The sequence below is a fragment of the Rhinopithecus bieti genome, unplaced genomic scaffold, assembly GCF_001698545.2.
Source record: "Rhinopithecus bieti isolate Rb0 unplaced genomic scaffold, ASM169854v2 scaffold_42532, whole genome shotgun sequence".
Lineage (NCBI taxonomy): Eukaryota > Metazoa > Chordata > Mammalia > Primates > Cercopithecidae > Rhinopithecus > Rhinopithecus bieti.
In genome coordinates, this window is record NW_016818301.1 from 1,081,806 (window position 1) to 1,099,640 (window position 17,835).

At 44.9% G+C, this 17,835-nt stretch overlaps 1 protein-coding gene across 1 annotated transcript in view; it reads left to right on the forward strand.

Annotated features, from left to right (window-relative positions):
- RESP18 (regulated endocrine specific protein 18) overlaps nucleotides 1-4,946 on the forward strand; it is a 6,640-nt gene extending 1,694 nt beyond the window's left edge. The window contains 4 exon segments of the mRNA XM_017856736.1: nucleotides 757-861; nucleotides 2,186-2,313; nucleotides 3,036-3,129; nucleotides 3,275-4,946. Of these exon segments, the coding sequence (XP_017712225.1) occupies nucleotides 757-861; nucleotides 2,186-2,313; nucleotides 3,036-3,129; nucleotides 3,275-3,366 (419 nt within the window). The 3' untranslated portion in view covers nucleotides 3,367-4,946.
- Nucleotides 4,947-17,835: the final 12,889 nt, after the last annotated feature.

The window sequence follows — 17,835 nt, forward strand, 5'->3', positions numbered from 1 at the left end:
TTCTCGGCCTCCCAAGTGCTGGGATTACAGGCTTGAGCCACCGCGCCCGGCCTACTTAAAACTTTCTTGTCACGCTCACCCCCAGGAAATTATTAGACATCCACTTGATTGGGTAGGAAAATTCCCTTTTTTAAAGACCTGTCCAGAATGGCTCATGGTAACTACACTATAGCAAAAAACAGACTGTCCTCCAGCCCCATCTCACTTATCTGGAAGAAGGAAGGTGTGCATAGCATTAGCGGTTCTCTTTCCCAACCCCTGTCCTTCCCCCATGCACAACTGGGCAAACTGTGGGTTTCAGGAAAAGGATCCAGACCCTCAAACCGTAAACAAATCAATACTTTTTCTTTCTAATGATTCCAGGCCTCCTCCCTAACACTTCCAGACTTCAATGACTTCCCTAAGATGAAGCTTACCTGTTTCCCCATACCCCACCTACCCACCTGATTACCTTTCCCATGTGCTTAGCTTTCTGAGCCTCTGCTCACCTGAACTTCTACCTTTGCCTGTAAGTTTGGTTCTAATCTGTAAGTTGGTACCAAGAGTGAACAAGGCCCGGGGGCTGAAGAATATGGCAAGTGGTGATGGAGGAAGGGAAAAATTAAAGAAGGAAGACTTGAAGCAGGCAAAGGTGCTGGTAGGGGGAACAGAGGTCAGGGGTCCAAGAGCAACAGTACAAGGAACCTGCTTCTCTTCAACTGAGATGTGGAGGGCTCCTGGCCAGGTTCCTTGCTGACACCACTATTTTGCCCTTAGATGGTCAGGACCAAGTAGGAGTAGGGCAGCTTTGGCCCCTCCAAGGATTTGCCACCCCAGTCTTCCAGCATTTACAGGTTGTGTTCCAGCAGATTTTACTCCAAGGTAAGTAAAAGCTGGAGAACAGAGGTTGGGACCTGGTTAGATATGGGGAGGGGGGAAGAGGGGCTATCTGACCTGAGGACAGGCTTTCTGTTCCCCAAATATCTCTACTTAAAACTTTCTTGTCACATTTACCCCCATGGGGATGAGACAGGAGTAGGGGTGGGATCTGGATGGGTGGACTATTTGCACTAGAACATCCTGGAAGAGCCCAGTAGAGGCTTCTAGGGAAAAAAACACCTGAAAAAGGCCAGCATCCAACTCCTTGAGATTAGTCTCCCCTCAACCCCGGTACTATATGAGCTTTCCCAAAGCCAGGACTCCTCAAGTTCTCAGCCAGGAAAACACTCACCCACTTTAGCCTCTGAGTAGGAAATTGTATGACAAACAGATGGAAGGAATGAAAGGGAGTGGAGAGTCCATTGGCAACTTATGGCTGACCCTGTTTTGGAGCAGAGTTTCATTAATTTTGGGGAGGAGAGAGTCAGATAGGAAATATTCCTTGAGTTCTTATTGCCACTGCTAATGCCTAATATGTGCATAGTGCCTTAGAGCAGTAGTTCTCAAAGTGCACCCCTGGCCTGGCAGCATCAACTTCACCAGGAAACTTGTTAGAAATGTGAATTTTTGAACTTCAGCACAGACCTACTGCATCAGAAGCCCTAGGGGTGGGAAACAGCAGTCCGCATTTTAACAGACCTTGCAGGAGATTCTGATGCACACGCTAAAGTTTGATAATCACTGCCTTGGCATTTTCTTTTTTTTTTTTTTTTTTGAGACGGAGTCTCGCTCTGTCGCCCAGGCTGGAGTGCAGTGGCCAGATCTCAGCTCACTGCAAGCTCCGCCTCCCGGGTTCACGCCATTCTCCTGCCTCAGCCTCCCGAGCAGCTGGGACTACAGGCGCCCACGACCACGCCTGGCTAGTTTTTTGTATTTTTTTAGTAGAGACGGGGTTTCACCGTGTTAGCCAGGATGGTCTCGATCTCCTGACCTCGTGATCCGCCCGTCTTGGCCTCCCAAAGTGCTGGGATTACAGGCTTGAGCCACCGCGCCCGGCCTGCCTTGGCATTTTCTAAGCACTCTTTACATTCCTAACCTCATTTAATCCTCACAATAGCATCAAATGAACCAGCAAAGAGACTGTCATCATAATCCTAATTTGAATATTATATGCTAGGCACTATGCTAAGCAACTTTAATACATCATCTTGTTTAATTCTTTCTGTAAAATGTAATCTAATGTGTACTTGAGGGAAAGGTTGATCTGATCCCTGGAGTGGATCTGAGTGTCCCAGGTGTCAATTCACCCCATCTTTTCATCCTGCAGGTCTGTTCTGGAAGGATGATATCACCCAGGATGCCATGATCCAAAAGATGGAGCACACCAGCAGACTGCATCCCCAAGATCCATGCCTGAAGGATGGCAAGGCAGTTTTCCCCACTAAAACCTCTGGGGTGAGGTGTGTGAGACCTGTGGTCATTCCAAGCATTCTGGCAGACAGATGGAACAGGGAAGGAATGTGTGCTAAAACTGCGGGTAGAAGTTTCCAGGAGCACTGTGAGGAGAATAATTCAGAGGTCCTGTTTGGAATCAGCAGAGAACAATTTCATGATCCATTAGTGATATCTGCAAAGGGAGGGGAGGTGGGTGTGGCAAGCCTAGGTCCAGTGTGTCATTCCCTGTCTCTTCTAGAAGCAAGCAAGAGGAGAAACTTCGACTCCTATTCCCCACAGTGAGTCTCATGTATCTTCTCAAGAATTGTGAATCCCTTGCCGGGCGCGGTGGCTCACGCCTGTAATCTCAGCACTTTGGGAGGCCGAGGCGGGCGGATCACCCAAGGTTCAGGAGAATCGAGACGCACGGTGAACCATCTCTACTGAAAAATAAAAAAATTAGCTGGGCGCGGTGGAGGGCCGCCTGTGTCCCAGCTACCAGCTACTCGGGAGGCTGAGGCAGGGAATGCGTGACCCGGAGGCGGAGCTTGCAGTGAGCCCAAGATGAGCGACCACTGGCAACTCCAGCCAAGGGGGACAGAGCGAGACTCCGTCTCAAAAATAAAAAAAAAAAAAAAAAGAATTGTGAATCCCCTGACTTTGTAATCGCCAATTGCTTTTCCCTGTGGGGCCCCCTCTCACCCTTTTCTGCTCTTCTCGACCTCTGGTTCCCCTCTTCACAGAGTCCCCTGGCCAAGGTGAACAGGGATAGTGCTTTACCTCCCAAAGTGGGTTTCTAAGGTCCTGAACAAGAGTGGGCCAACCCTGTCAAGGATAATTTTCTCGGGAGGTTGGACCTGTTTAAATGAGGGAGGCAGATAGAAAGAAGGGAATGGGCATTGGGGTGAGGGCAGACAGCTGAAGGAAAGATTTTTCCATTCCTAATCAAAGGTACCCCTAATTTCCTGTATCTCTCAGACTTCCTATAGGCGTTCATATGGGGGGCTGGACATGATGCAGGCGCTAGGAGCCTCTAAGGAAGAAATTATCTATAAGATCATGCATAGGCATTGAGTTTAAAATAGGCATTGAGAGTTTAAAATAGGCATTGAAACTGCAGAGTTTTCAAAATTAAAGGTCTTCCTTTTTGCCATATATGCCTTTGTATATAACAAGTGATAGCAACACTCCCTTGATGAATGGGAAGTGCAGCTCAGAGACCCTCACATTCAGCCTCCCCCTTGCTCTACTCTATGGCCTGGGCAAGTCACCCAGGCAAGGCTCTGAGACATCTCCTTGGGATCTTTGAACTCTTCAGAATCCAGAATGGAAACCACCCATCTAGTACTCCCATCCATCTTTATAGATGAGAAATTGAGGCCCAGGCCATGGGACGTACTCAAGGCCACACCATGGGTTTGTGGCAGAGCCAAGACTGGACCCAGGTCTCCTGATTTCCAGCTCTTTCCCCTGCACAGTCCCTGCCCTTCCTCTCAAGAACTGCAGTGGGATTGGGTCATTCCAAACATCAGACTCCTCCACATTGAAAAAAGAGTTTTTTGTTTTTTGTTTTTTTGTGTGGTGTTTTTTTTTGTTTGTTTGTTTGTTTGTTTGTTTTTTGGACTAAGCCCTAACTTATAAGAAGGTGGCAACCAGAGGAAGATGTAAAGGAAGGGCATCTTAGGCAGACAGCATTGCCACTGCAAATGTCCTGAGACACCCATACCATGGCATGTTAAAGAATGGACAGAAAAGTCAGTGGCAGAAGATGAAGGTGGAGAATTAGGCCCAGGACTGACCACACAGGGGCTCACAGATCATAGCAAAAGGTTTGGATTTTGTTCTAAGTGCAGTGGGAATTTAACTGGGAAATTTTAAGGAAAGGAATGTCACAATGTGATATGATTTTAAAAGGCCTCCCTAGTGATGTTGAGGAATGAACTGTAAGGACAGCAAGAGTGAAAACTGAGAAGTCTATAAGGAGAGGCTCATCCTGGTCCAGGGAGACCGAGGTGGCTTGGATTTGGGTGGTGGCAGTGAAGCAGGGCACCCCTGGCTGGTTGCACCCTCCATCTAAAGGCAACCTGCACCACAGGGGGTTCCAGCTCCTCATACTCTCCAAGGAAACGGATTCCTACTTCCATATGTGGCAGCTGGGCTTCCTAAGCCTGGATTGGTTGCTGGGGCAACATAATCAGAGCTCAGTGACAGAAGTGACAGAGACCTACCTGTGGGGGACTGGTTGCCCTGGTACTCCCAGGAATAACAAACAAGGAGCTGCCATTCTTCTCCAGACCTGAGCTTAAGGGCAAACCATGGAGAGATGGGGCTGCGTGTGAGATCCAAGCGTACAGGCTCTCAGTCGGTGAGCTGTCACCATGCTGAAGGGTTACTCAAATCAGGCTGTTACTACAGTAGTTGTGGAAGGAGGGCAGATGAGGGAGGAGCCACCATCTCACATCCTGACTCTAGATCCCTTGTTTCTTCTCATTTTAGGACTTCTCTGGACCATTTCCAGAGAAAGTCCAGAGTGGGCCGCAACCTTGTGGCTGATTGAGACCTCATGTGGAGCCTCCCTGCCCCAGCACCCTTCCCACTGACCTTCAGAACTGGCAGTTCTTGGATGACCCAGATCTGAATGATTAAAGTAGACTCTCAAGCAAACACTGTCTGTGAGCGTGTCTTGAGGCAAAATGGGTGGGGGTTGAACTTGGCCAGAGCCTCCAAAGGGAGGGAGGTGGGATGAAAACATAGGGTGGGGATGAGGGGAGCACAACTCTTGACTGATGGAAGGCTGATTTCTGTCTTGTTTTCCTTCCACTGATAATTCCTGGAGTGGGGAAAGTGTGAGTGAGACCACAGCTGGAATGGCAGCCCCCCGACCCCCAGCCACATCCCAGTGTGGTCTAGTTACCCATCCTTTCACATTATGGGGAGGTGGACTCCATATTCATTTATTTTACCCCTCATGCCAGACAGGCCTGGCCCCTGCTGTTTTTTGAGGGTCCCCACCTCCAGCATTATAGCCCCTGCTAGGCTTTCCCACCCATCCTCTCTACAAGTACCAACAGATCAGTGCTGAGGTCAGAGTGTACACACATTGGATATTCTGATTGTTCTTGCCAGTTTGCTCCTGGTAGCTTAAAATCTTAAAAGGCAGTTGGTAATCTCGCCACCCATGCTCAGCCAACAACCAAACACTAGAATGTCCTATTTGCAGAGCTTTATATGTCTTGAAGCACTTCCACACACATTGGAGGCTCACAGGTGTAACCAAATGGGCAGGTATCAAGACTGGGTTTCTTGGCCAGGCACAGTGGCTTACACCTGTAATCCATCCCAGCACTTTGGGAGGCCAAGGCGGGTGGATCATTTGAGGTCAGGAGCTTGAGACCAGCCTGGCCGACATAGTGAGACCCCATCTCTACTAAAAATACAAAAATTAGGCTGGGCACGGTGGCTCACGCCTGTAATCCCACACTTTGGGAGGCAAGGCAGGAGGATCACCTGAGTTCAGGAGTTCCAGACCAGTCTGGTCAACATGGTGAAATATCATCTCTACTAAAAATATAAAAATTAGCTGGGTGTAGTGGTGCACACCTGTTATCCCAACTACTTGGGAGGCTGAGGCAGGAGAATCACTTGAACCCAGGAGGTGGAGGTTGCAGTGAGCTGAGATCATGCCCCTGCACTCCAGCCTGGGCAACAGAGCAAGATTCCATCATAAATAAATAAATAAACAAACACAAAAATTAGCCGGGCACGGTGGCACACTACTCAGGAGGCTGAGGTAGGAGAATTGCTTGAACCTGGGAAACGGACTTGCAGTGAGCCAAGATCGCACTACTGCACTCCAGCCTGGGCGACAGAGTGAGACTCCATCTCAAATAAACAACAACAACAACAACAGAAAGAAAACACTGGGTTTCTCTAAGGGATTGGAACTTGGCCACACCACAGCTTCCCCATTTAAATAACCCAGAGAAACTCCATGACTAGTTCTTAATGATCCAGATTCTCAGTCATGCTACTGTGGTTGCCCTTTCCCTTCTTGTTGTGTTCAAGGACGTAGCTAAAGCCAACGTTAGACCAGTCATACTCATTTGTACCTAGTTCTCATCAAATCAGTTAACCCCTGCCACTCATCCATCTTTCCTTCTTACACCTTTCTTTCTCAATTCATTTTCAAACATGTATGTAATCATGTGCTTCACCGTGCCTGGCCTTTATGCTGAGTCACATATTTGGTTCCTGCCCTCAAAGACCTTTAAGAGTAGTCAGGGTGGGGTGTGGTGGCTCATTCCTGTAGTCCCAGCACTTTGGGAGACCGGGGCAGGCAGATCACTTGAGCCCAATAGTTTGAGACCAGCCTGGGCAACATGGCAAAACTCCATCTTCACAAAATTCAAAATTAGCTGGGGTGGTGGTGTGCAGCTGTAGTTCCAGCTACCTGGGAGGCTGAGGTGGGAGGATCACTTGAACCCAGGAGGTCGAGGCTGCAGTGAGCCATCATTGTGCTACTGTACTCCAGTCTGGGTGACAGAGTGAGGCTGTTTAAAAAAAAAAATAGTCAAGAAAGTAAGCCACATATAACATAGCATCATTCAGGTGTCTACAGGGAGTGAATGCAGTGGACACCCTACCCCATATCTCCTGGCCTGCATCTCCATTTGCCTGCAGCTGCAGGTGAACAGTTCTTGAACCTGTCAACCTTCCCACTTCATGCCGTGGGATTCTGCTTCTCATCCTGCAGGCTTTCTGGAATGCCAAGGGACTGCCCACCTGTGCCCCAGGCAGCCCTGAAGCACCTGGGATGTAATGCCCCTAGAGGCAACTCTCAACCAGTTAAGGACCAAATTTAGTGCAAAAATATCCCAGATTCCACCAGCCCTTAGTGGACTATTCTGAGGAATGTTCAATATGATTCTTCAGAGGGTCCCTAGTGAGAGTCAGCCTAGTCGCCCACAGTGGTAACCTGTTCAGCAACGCACTTAATATTATTGGCTTTTCTTCCTTCTGTGGCTTACTTTCCCTGTCCCTCATCTGTGATTTCTGGAATCATCTCCCACATGAACTACCTGCACCCAAATTATTATTTATTTATTTATTTATTTTTGAGACCCAGATCTCGCTCTGTCACCCAGGCTGGAGTACAGTAGTGCAATCATAGCTCACAGCAGCCTGTCTCTCGGGATTCTTCCACCTCACTTGAGCCCGAGAGACTAAGGCTGCTGTGAAAAATTGGAAGAATCCAATTCTTCCACCTCACTTGAGCCTGACTAGCTGGTACTGCAGATGCTCACCACCACACCTGGCTAATTTTTTTGGTTTTTAGTAGAGACAAGGTCTCACTATGTTCCCCAGGCTGGTCCCAAACTCCTGAGCTCAAGGAATCCTCCTGCCTTGGCCTCCCAAAGTGCTGGGATTACCAGCATGAGTCAACATGCCCAGCCCAAGTTCTTGTCTCACTGTGCTCTTAGGTTCACCCAGACCAAGCCTACTATGTGCCAGACACTCTTCTAGGCCCTGGGGATACAGTTGTGAACAAGTCAGAGTATCCACTGCCATGGATTTTCTTATAAATCATTGACTAACTGCCTGGGTATAGGGAAGAATCTAAGCAATTTATCTGGCCCAGAGAGCATTCAAGTTCTTGTCTCACCAACCTCTTCAACACTGCGGTGTTTCCCCCATTCTGCCGTCCTATATGCACCAGCAATTCAGCCCTATTTGCATTTCCCCAAACATGCCCAGCTGGTTTATGCTTCTGGGCCCTTGTATCAGCAGTTCCCTCTGCATATAAGTGCCCCATCCCCAGCACACATTGTCAATCTTATCTGAAAAATCTAAATTCTCCTCTGTGGTCCATTCTCTGACCCTCCTAACATCACCCCCATGCCCAGAGCAAAGTTGCAGAGGTTGGAAAGGAAAAATCTATAAGGGACATTAAATAATCTGATAATTCTGGGACATGGTGAATGGGTAGGAAAGATGGGAGTTTTTAGAAAGGAAAGCAGGTTCAGTTCCTATTGCAGAGGACCAGGTTATCTGATTTGGGTAGTATCTGATAGGTAGTGAGGAGACACTAAATGTCTTTGAGCAAGAGAACATGATGAAAGTTGTGCTTAAGCATAGCCTCACATTTCTGTTTAAGGATGGATTAGAGAACAGGAGAAAGTGGAAACATTTTAGAAAGACTGTTGCAACGGTAGGGGTGTGCCACACACAACCTGAATGGGAGAGAAGGAGGACACGTATGAGAGATATTTTGAAGGATGAGTTAATAAGTCTTGGTAACTGTTAGGGGTTGAATTCTGTCCACCACCCCCCCCCCCAAAAATCATATATTGAAGTCCTAAATCCCAGCACCTCCAAATGTGACGTTATTTGGAAATAGGGTTGTTGCAGATGTAGTTAGTTAAGATCAGGTCATTAGGACAGACTCTAATTCAATGTGATGGGTGTCCTTATAAAAAGGGGAAATACACAGTGGCCAGTGCTCGTAGTCCCAGCTACTCAGAAGGCTGAGTCGAGATAATCGCTTGAGCACAGGAGTTTGAGACCATCCTAGGCAATATAGGGAGACCCAATCTCAAAAAAGACAGGGGCAGGATTTGAAGACAGCCATAGCTACAGCAAAGATGATGTGAAAAGTTAAAGAGAATGGAAACCATCCACAAGGCAAGGAGAGAGATCTGGAACAGATTCTCCCTCACAGCTCTCAGAGAGAATCAACACTGCCAACAGCCTGATTTCAGATTTCTAGCTTCCAGAGCTGTGAGACCATAAATGTCTGTTGTTAAAGCCATCCAGTCTATGGTACTTTGTCACAGCAGCCCTAGCAAACTAGTGCAGATGACGGGGCTTTGTTGAGAGAGGAGCCTTACCTGAATTTAGAGATGTTGTGACTGAGGGAATTAAAGTGCCATTCACAGAACAGGAATATCTGGAGAATTAGTTGGAGAAGGAAAATTGATTGACTCTGAAGAGTTAAAGCTGGGAGCTCATTTAAGGACATCACCACAGCTGTGTCCTCCTGTCTCTTTCCTACTTCATTACCTTTTCTTTGGATGTCTGATCATTTTTGTCAACACATGCTGTAATATCTTCTATATTTATTTTTTCCTGAATTTCTGCTTCTGGTAATGATGCACCAGGTCATTACCTCAAGCCCTTTGGATGTCTGATCATTTTTGTCAGCACATGTTGTAATATCTCCTATATTTATTTTTTCCTCAATTTCTGCTTCTGGTAATAATGCACTAGGTCAATAACTCAAGCTCATACTCCTCAGGCCTCCGCTGAAGACAACTTGTCTTAGACTGATTCCTCCCAAAGTCAAACTGTGAAATAAGGTCTTGTATAGGGGTTGTTTAGTTTGGGAAGATATCATAAGATCAACATAAAGTACAACAATAAAAAAAGAAAATAAAAAAAGAGTGGGAGAATGAAAACAGTGAAAGAGAATGAGTTGTAAGCCACTGGGAATCAGTTCTTCTGGGGACTCTTTAAGCATCATGTACAAGATATACCCAACAATTGTCCTTCAGAAAGAAAACTATTTATCTTCTAGTTTCCGTCCACCATTGGATCAAGAGTTGGCCTATGGGACGTTAATTTCCTCATACTTCCAGGTTTTTCATGGATGAGAATGACTGAACAGATTCCCAGGAGTGCCTAATACTGTCGTAGCAGAGCATACTCAAACCAAAAACAAGAGATATTTAGTGCAGGTGAGGCAGGTGGTGTCAGATGATGCCTGCATGCTGCTGCTGGCTGCAGCAATGGCTGGAGTTAAAAGATAACTCAGGCCAGGAAAGGTGACTTACACCTGTAATCCCAGCAATTTGGGAGACTGAGGCAGGTGGATCACTTGAGCTCAGGAGTTTGAGACCAGCCTGGGAAACATAGCAAAATCACATTTCAAAAAAATATATAAAAATTAGCTGGGCATGGTGGTGCATGCCTGTAGTCCTAGCTACTTGGGAAGTTGAAGTAAGAATTACCTGATCCTGGGAGTCCAAGGCTGCAGTGAGCTGAAATCACAGCACTGCACTCCAGCCTGGGCAACAGGGTGAATGAAATTCTGCCTTAAAAAAAAAAAAAAAAAAAAAAAGGGGGGGAAAAATTACCAAAATCTTTTTTAAACCATCAAGGAGCAAGCAAGAGAGTGAGGAGAAACTGACACAGACCAAGATCCAAGAAAGGAACAGAATCCAGAGGTAGTAGACCCAATGTTGCAATGGAGAAATTACAGGCTTTTTCTGCAATGGAGAATTGCAGAAATTGCTGCAGAAATTTTCCATTCTTAGGAAGTAGATTGGCCGGGCGCGGTGGCTCACGCCTGTAATCCCAGCACTTTGGGAGGCCGAGGCGGGTGGATCACGAGGTCAGGAGATCGAGACCATCCTGACTAATACGGTGAAACCCCGTCTCTATTAAAAATGCAAAAAAAATTAGCCGGGCGTTGTGGCGGGCGCCTGTAGTCCCAGCTACTTGGGAGGCTGAGGCAGGAGAATGGCGTGAACCCGGGAGGCGGAGCTTGAAGTGAGCCGAGATCGCACCACTGCACTCCAGTCTGGCCGACAGAGCAAGACTCCGTCTTAAAAAAAAAAAAAAAAAAAAGGAAGTAGATGACCAGCCTGGGCAATGCAGTGAGACCTCATCTTTACAAAAAATAAAATTAGTGGGGCGGGGCGGCACGCACTGGTAGTCTTAGCTACTTGGGAGGCTGCGGCAGGAGCATTGATTGAGCCTGGAAGGTCGAGCCTGCAGTAAGCAAAGGTTGCACCACTGCACTTCAGCCTGGGTGACAGAGCGAGACCCTCTCTCTCGGAAAAAGAAGTAGAGAAAACACTGATTTAGATAGCCTGTGGAGCTAAAGGAGTAGATGTCAGAATCCAGGGCTTGTGAAAGGAAGAATTCTAGTAAACTTCTCCCTGTTTTGGCCTGGGAACAAGAAACAAACTCCAAGCCTAAAGATAAAAAAGTAAAATTAGCTGGGCATGGTGGTGCATGCCTGTAATCCCAGCTACTCTGGGAGGCTGAGGCAGAAGAATCACTTGAACCCAGGAGGCGGAGGTTGCAGTGAGCCGAGATCGTGCCATTGCACTCCAACCTGGGCAACAAGAGCAAAACTCTGTCTCCAAAAAAAGAAGAAAAAAGATACAAAAGTAGTAACCCTTGCTTAGTCTGCAGTATGGCTCTGAAATTGGAGTAAGGTTATATTAGATTGCTAGTGCTTTCAGGCACCTGCAGACATAAATGAAAATCTATCAAAACCTTAAATTATTTCTACAAATAATTTTCCAAATACTATGCTCTGCACAATAGATAACAAAAACAGACTCACAGTGATTTCAGTGAAAAACATTGGTTCCAACATAAAACATCTGTGCTCGCTATATTCAAGCATACGAAGACCAAACTATAATTTTTGACAGGAAACCAGAAACCACAGATATATATATATATATGTATGTATATATACATATATATCATATGTACAAAAAATAAATTTATTTTATATTATTAGTAAACTCCAGCCTGGGCAACAAGAGTGAAACTCCATCTCAAAACCAAAACAAAACAAATTCAAAACAAAATGAGCTGGGTGTGGTGGCTCACATCTGTAGTCCCAGCTACTGAAGAGGCTAAGGCACGAGAATCACTTGAACCCGGGAGGTGAAGGTTGCAGTGAGCCGAGATTGAGCCACTGACCTCCAGCCTGGGTGACAGAGTGAGACTTGATCTTAAAAAAAAACAAAAAAAAAAATCTTTAAAAGAACTAAATATGCCAAAATACACGTGGCAAAAACTGATCAAACTTAAAGGAGAGATAGAAAAATTCAGTTTTATGGTTGGAGATGTCAACACCACTCTCTCAGTAATTAATAGATGAAGCAAGCAGAAAATCTATAAGGCTATAAATGATCTGAACAGAACTGGTCGACATTTAGAATACACCATCCCAAGGGAAGGAGTTCTACTTGTCTTGACACCATAGAGGTGGCTTGAGAAGATGTCCTTTGAAGACCCAGTATAGTTTATGTGCCCTGCAGCAGCCCAAGTGCTTTAAAGCTGTTTCAAACTGTATAGTTTGCATACCCATCCCAGTGGAGGGGAAAGGGGATAAGTGTTTCAAGGCAACGTTTTCTGCACTTTGCTGAGAAAAGCAAATGGCCTTCTGTGAAGGACAAAACTTGCAAAATTGGGTGTGTGGGAGAGCAAAAAATCACTGTAGATTGAAGATCTACACTGAGCATCTTCACAGCCCACAGCCTTCTTCCCAATAGTGGTAACTCTGCATTTTTAGAGCATAGCATGTGTGCAGTCTTTGGCTATTACTGGTGTATTATTTGGGGGAGGGAGGGATGGGGAGGGGAGAAAGGGAGATGGGTAGCATCATTTTGGTTAACATTTGGGGCCTGATAGGGGAAATGGTGAAGCAATGGAAAAGAACAGACAACTAATGATTTGCTTCTATGTCCAGAACATTTTACCTTAAAAAACAATGTCCTTGGCACCATAAATAAGGACTGTGAGAGACTGTTTAAAAGCTGTGAATGTCTGAAACCTATTAGCCAAGGTGTTCCCTGCCTAAACTTATTGCTGTTCCCACAAAGAACTAAGCCAGTTCATAAGTTACCAAAGTTCCCATTTTGGAGATGGAAATTGATGAGGAGGGACAGTCTTTTATTGGAGAGTATACAATACAAACAGATTATTCTGTCTCAGTGGTGCTAATTCCTGAAATTAGAAGACCCTTTCTTTTCCAATAATGAAGTTATAAATATCAGCTTGTTCATCCAAGCCACTGGCTGAGGTGTTAGGGAAGAAGAAGAGGGTGGTAGAGGAGATAAGACAGTAGGGAAAGACAAGGGCCCATGCTCTTAGTGGGGAAAACTCTTGGAGCCATTTTTAGTGGGGAGAACTCTTGGAGCCGTTCCCTTTTTTGAGCGGTTGAACTCTGAAACCATTGTTGGCGGAGTATCAGTCACTGACAGCACAAGTGTCATGAATTGATCCAAGAGTTATGTGATTTCAAAAGCATTGGTCTCAGGAAAGATTAAACTCTTCATATTGGGCAGTGGTTCACTTTAAAAACACACACACACACACACACACACACACACACACACACACACAAATTAAGAAATCCTAAGAAGCTAACTGGTACCCAAAATGCCTCTGTCTTGCAGGTCATGGGGATCCATCGTTCTTGATGAATTATCGTAGGACTTGCATCAGAGCTACATTGCTAAAGTCCTTTTAGAGTATGTGTTAGATTCTGTGTAAACTTTGCTTTAAATGTAAACTTCATACTACACTGCTCAGTTTTTGTCTTAATAAATCACTATAAATTCATATAAAAATACACCAATCCAAAACTGGGCCCCAAATAGTAACATTCTTTTTCTTCTGCAGACAGGCGTCTCACTATGTCACCAGGCTGCGGGCAGTTGTGTGATCATGCCTCACTATAGCCTTGAACTCCTGGGCTTGAAAGGCCCTCCTCCTGCCCCCAGCCTCGCTGAGATAACTAGCGCTATCGGGGTATTGCCACCGATGGGCCTGGCTAATTTTTAAAATTTTTTTTTTGTAAGATGGGTCTTAGGCCGGGCGGCAGGGTGCTTAAGCCTGTAATCCAGCACTTTTGGGGAGCCGAGACGGGCTGGATCACGAGGTCAGGAGATCGAGCACCATCCTGGCCTGATATGGTGAACCCGTCTCTACTAAAAAAAAATACAAAAAAACTAGCTGGCGAGGGTGGCGGGGCGCCTTGCATAGTCCAGCTACTCCGGAGGCCTGAGCCAGGAGAATGGTGTGAACCCAGGAGGCGGAGCCTTGCAGTTGAGGCTGAGATCTGGCCACTGCACTCAGGCCCTGGGCCGGCAGAGCGAGACTCTCGTCTCAAAAAAAAAAAAAAAAAAAAAGATGGGCGTCTAGCTATGTGCCAGGGCTGGGTCTTGAATTCCACTGCCTCAAGTGTCTCCATGCCTCAGTCTTCCAAATGCTGAGGATTATAAGTATGAACCACTGCTTCCAGCCAACAATATAGTCTTTTCAAGGCCTCACATGGGCCAAGACAGACCACCATAAAACACACCTTTACAAATTTAAAAGAATAGAAATTATACAAAATATGTTCTCCAGCCACAATGGAATTAAAGTAGAAGTCAATAACAAAAAGATAGCTCAAATATCTGAAATCCTCAAATATCTGAAAAACAACACCCTTCTAAATAACCCATGGGTCAAAGAAGTTTCAAGAGATACTTTGTTTCATTTTATTTTTACTTTTATCTTTTTGAGACAGTCTTGCTCAGTCACCCAGGCTGGAGTGCAGTGGCACAATCTTGGCTCACTGCAACCTTCGTCTTGCCTCCTGGGTTCAAGCAATTCTTATGCCTCAGCCACCTGAGTAGCTGGGATTACAGGCATGTGCCACCATGCCCGATTAAGTTTTGTGTTTTTAGTAGAGACAGGTTTTTGCCATGTTGGCCAGGCTGGTCTCAAACTCCTGACCTCAAGCGATCTGCCCACCTCAGCCTCCCAAAGTGCTGGGATTACAGATGTGAGCCACTGTGCCCCACCCCAAGAGAAATTTTAAAATTAAACAAAAATGAAAATACAAATTATCACAATTTGTGGGATGCAGTAAAAACATTGCTTAATGGGAAATGTATAGTCATGAATGTATATATTCGAAAATCAGAATGATCTAAAATCATTGACACTGGCCCGGTGCAGTGGCTTATACCTGTAATACCAACACTTTGGGAGGCTTAAGTGGGAGAGGATCACTTAAGCCTCCCAAATTGTACCAATTGGCTAAATTAATTGTACCAATTGGCTACGCCAGCCAATTGGTACAATTAATTTAGAAAACAGTTTTATATTGGCCATTAAAGTTTAACATACACTTATTAGGGCTCATCAATTTAACTCCCAGGTATACAGTGGTTCTTAAATTTCAGCATGCCTTAGAATCACCTGGAGGGATTGTTAAAGTCAGAGTCACATTCACAGTTGTTTCTTCAGTAGTTCTGGAACCCAAGAATTTGCATTTCTAAGAAATTTTCAGATGATACTGATACTGCTGGTCCAGAGACCACAGTTCAAGAACTACTATCTTAGAGAAATGCACACATATGTACACAAGAGACATGTGTACAGGAATATTCATAATAGCGGCCAGGCGCAGTGGCTCACGCCTGTAATCCCAGCACTTTGGGAGGCCAGGGCAGGAGGATCACAAGGTCAGGAGTTAGAGACCAACTTGACCAATATGATGAAACCCTGTCTCTACTAAAAATACAAAAATTAGCCAGGCGTGGTTGCACCTGTAATCCCAGCTACTCAGGAGGCTGAGGCAGGAGAATCACTTAAACCTGGGAGGGAGAGGTTGCAGTGAGCCGAGATTGTGCCACTGTACTCCAGCCTGGGTGACAGAGCGAGACTTTGTCTAAAAAAAAAAGAAAAAAAAATTATACATAATAATACCAAACCTGAAAAACCCAAATGTCCATCAGCAGAAAAATGGATACAATTTTTTTTTTTTTTTTTTTTTGAGATGGAATCTCACTCTGTCACCCAGGCTGGAGTGCAATGGCGTAGTCTCGGCTCACTGCAACCCCACCTCTCAGGTTCAAACGATTCTTCTACCTCAGCCTCCCGAGTAGCTGGGATTACAGGCATAAGCCACCACACCTGGCTGAGACTACAGGTACGTGTTACCACGCCCAGCTAATTTTTGTATTTTTTGTAGAGACAAGGTTTTGTCATGTTGCCCAGGCTGGTCTCAGTCTCCTGGGCTCAAGTGATCCTTCTGCCTTGGCCTCCCAAAGTCCTGGGATCACAGGCATGAGCCGTTGTGCCTGGCCTCTACAAAAAAAAAAATTAATTAGCCAGACATGGTGGTTCATGGTGGTGGCTACTCAGGAGGCTGAGGCAGAAGGATTGCTTGAGCCCAGGAGTTGAAAGCTGCAGTGAGCTATGATCTTGCCACTGCACTCCAGACTGGGTGATAGAGTGAGACCCTGACTCTAAGTAAGTAAATAAATGTTTTAAAATGTATTAGTCACTGTTAGAGGTCACAACACTACACCGATTCATTATTTTGCAAAAAGGTAAAGAGAAAAAACTAAGAATGTATGTTACCTTTCCAGTTGGAGTTGCCTTTTAGTGTAAACTAAACCCAGTTGATGAGAGAAAGCCCTTCTTTACAAAATAAAATAAGCGATAAATGTGAATGGAATGATAGGATTATAAAACTCTCCATTTTGCAACCTCTAATGAAATCATTTAATAAAGGATGGATCACCAATGAATAGTGAAGCCATTAGGTGAAAAGTTGATGAGGAACTATATAGTCTCACAGTGCCAAAGTATCATCCAAGGATCACATGCTGGTCACATTAGAAAAACACTGCTTTACATGCAGAGATCTGGCTGTCTCTACCTTAAATCAGTGATCAATTTTAACATCACTAATAGAACAATCAGACATCATGTACTTCCTGAAATGATGCAATGAGAGGCATTTTGCTTTAAAATTCTTTAATTTGGTACAATCAAGACTTCATATATAACTTCTAGTTTACAGGAAATACAGGTGATATACAGGTTATACACTGGAGAAATATAGGGAAATACAACATGAAGAAACAATTAGATAAACCCAGAAGACTTCTAAAGAAAAATTGACCTAGTCTATCAACATGACGATGTCAAAAATGGGGGAGGGGAGACAGGAGATGGTGTCTATGCTAATTTACAGAGAATTAAGAAACATAACAAAGGCAGTGATTGTCTTTAATTGACTGTTATTTTGAACAAAACACCTGGACAGAAAAGATATTTGGGGGAAAAAATCTGAGAAATTTGGATATGAACTGAGCATTAAATAATATTAAGGAATTATTGTAAATTTTTTAGGTGTTGTAACGGCACTTAGGTTATGCAGGAAAATGTCCCTATTTCTTGGAGATGCATAATGAAATATTTAGAAGAGAAATGTCATGATGTCTATCACTCATGTTTAAATACTAAAAAGAAGCAAATATGGTAAAACATCAATAAGTGTGGATGATGAGTGTGTAGCTATTCAATATGCATTTCTGTCCTTTTTTTATTTTATTTTATTTTATTTTATTTTATTTTACTGGAAAGCAAGAGAGGAAGGAAATCAAACTTGAACTTAAGAAGCTCACTCCGCTACTTATTGGATGTCTAGAGTGGAAGCAAAAGAGCAGTTAGCTGATTGTTGCAGTGGTTGTGGTGAAAGAGCACAGTGTTTTAGTTCAGGTAGTGAGGATGGACAGAAGTGGACTGATGGGAGATGTATTTTGCAGGCAAAAACCATGAAATGATTGATTGAGGTGGCACAGCGGGAGAGAAAGGAGAGTCAAAGCTGATGATGAGGCTAGGCCTGGTTGCTCACACCTGTAATCCCAGCATTTTGGGAGGCGGAGGCTGTTGGATCACCTGAGGTCAAGAGTTCAACACCATCTGGCCAACAAGGTGAAATCCTATCTCTAC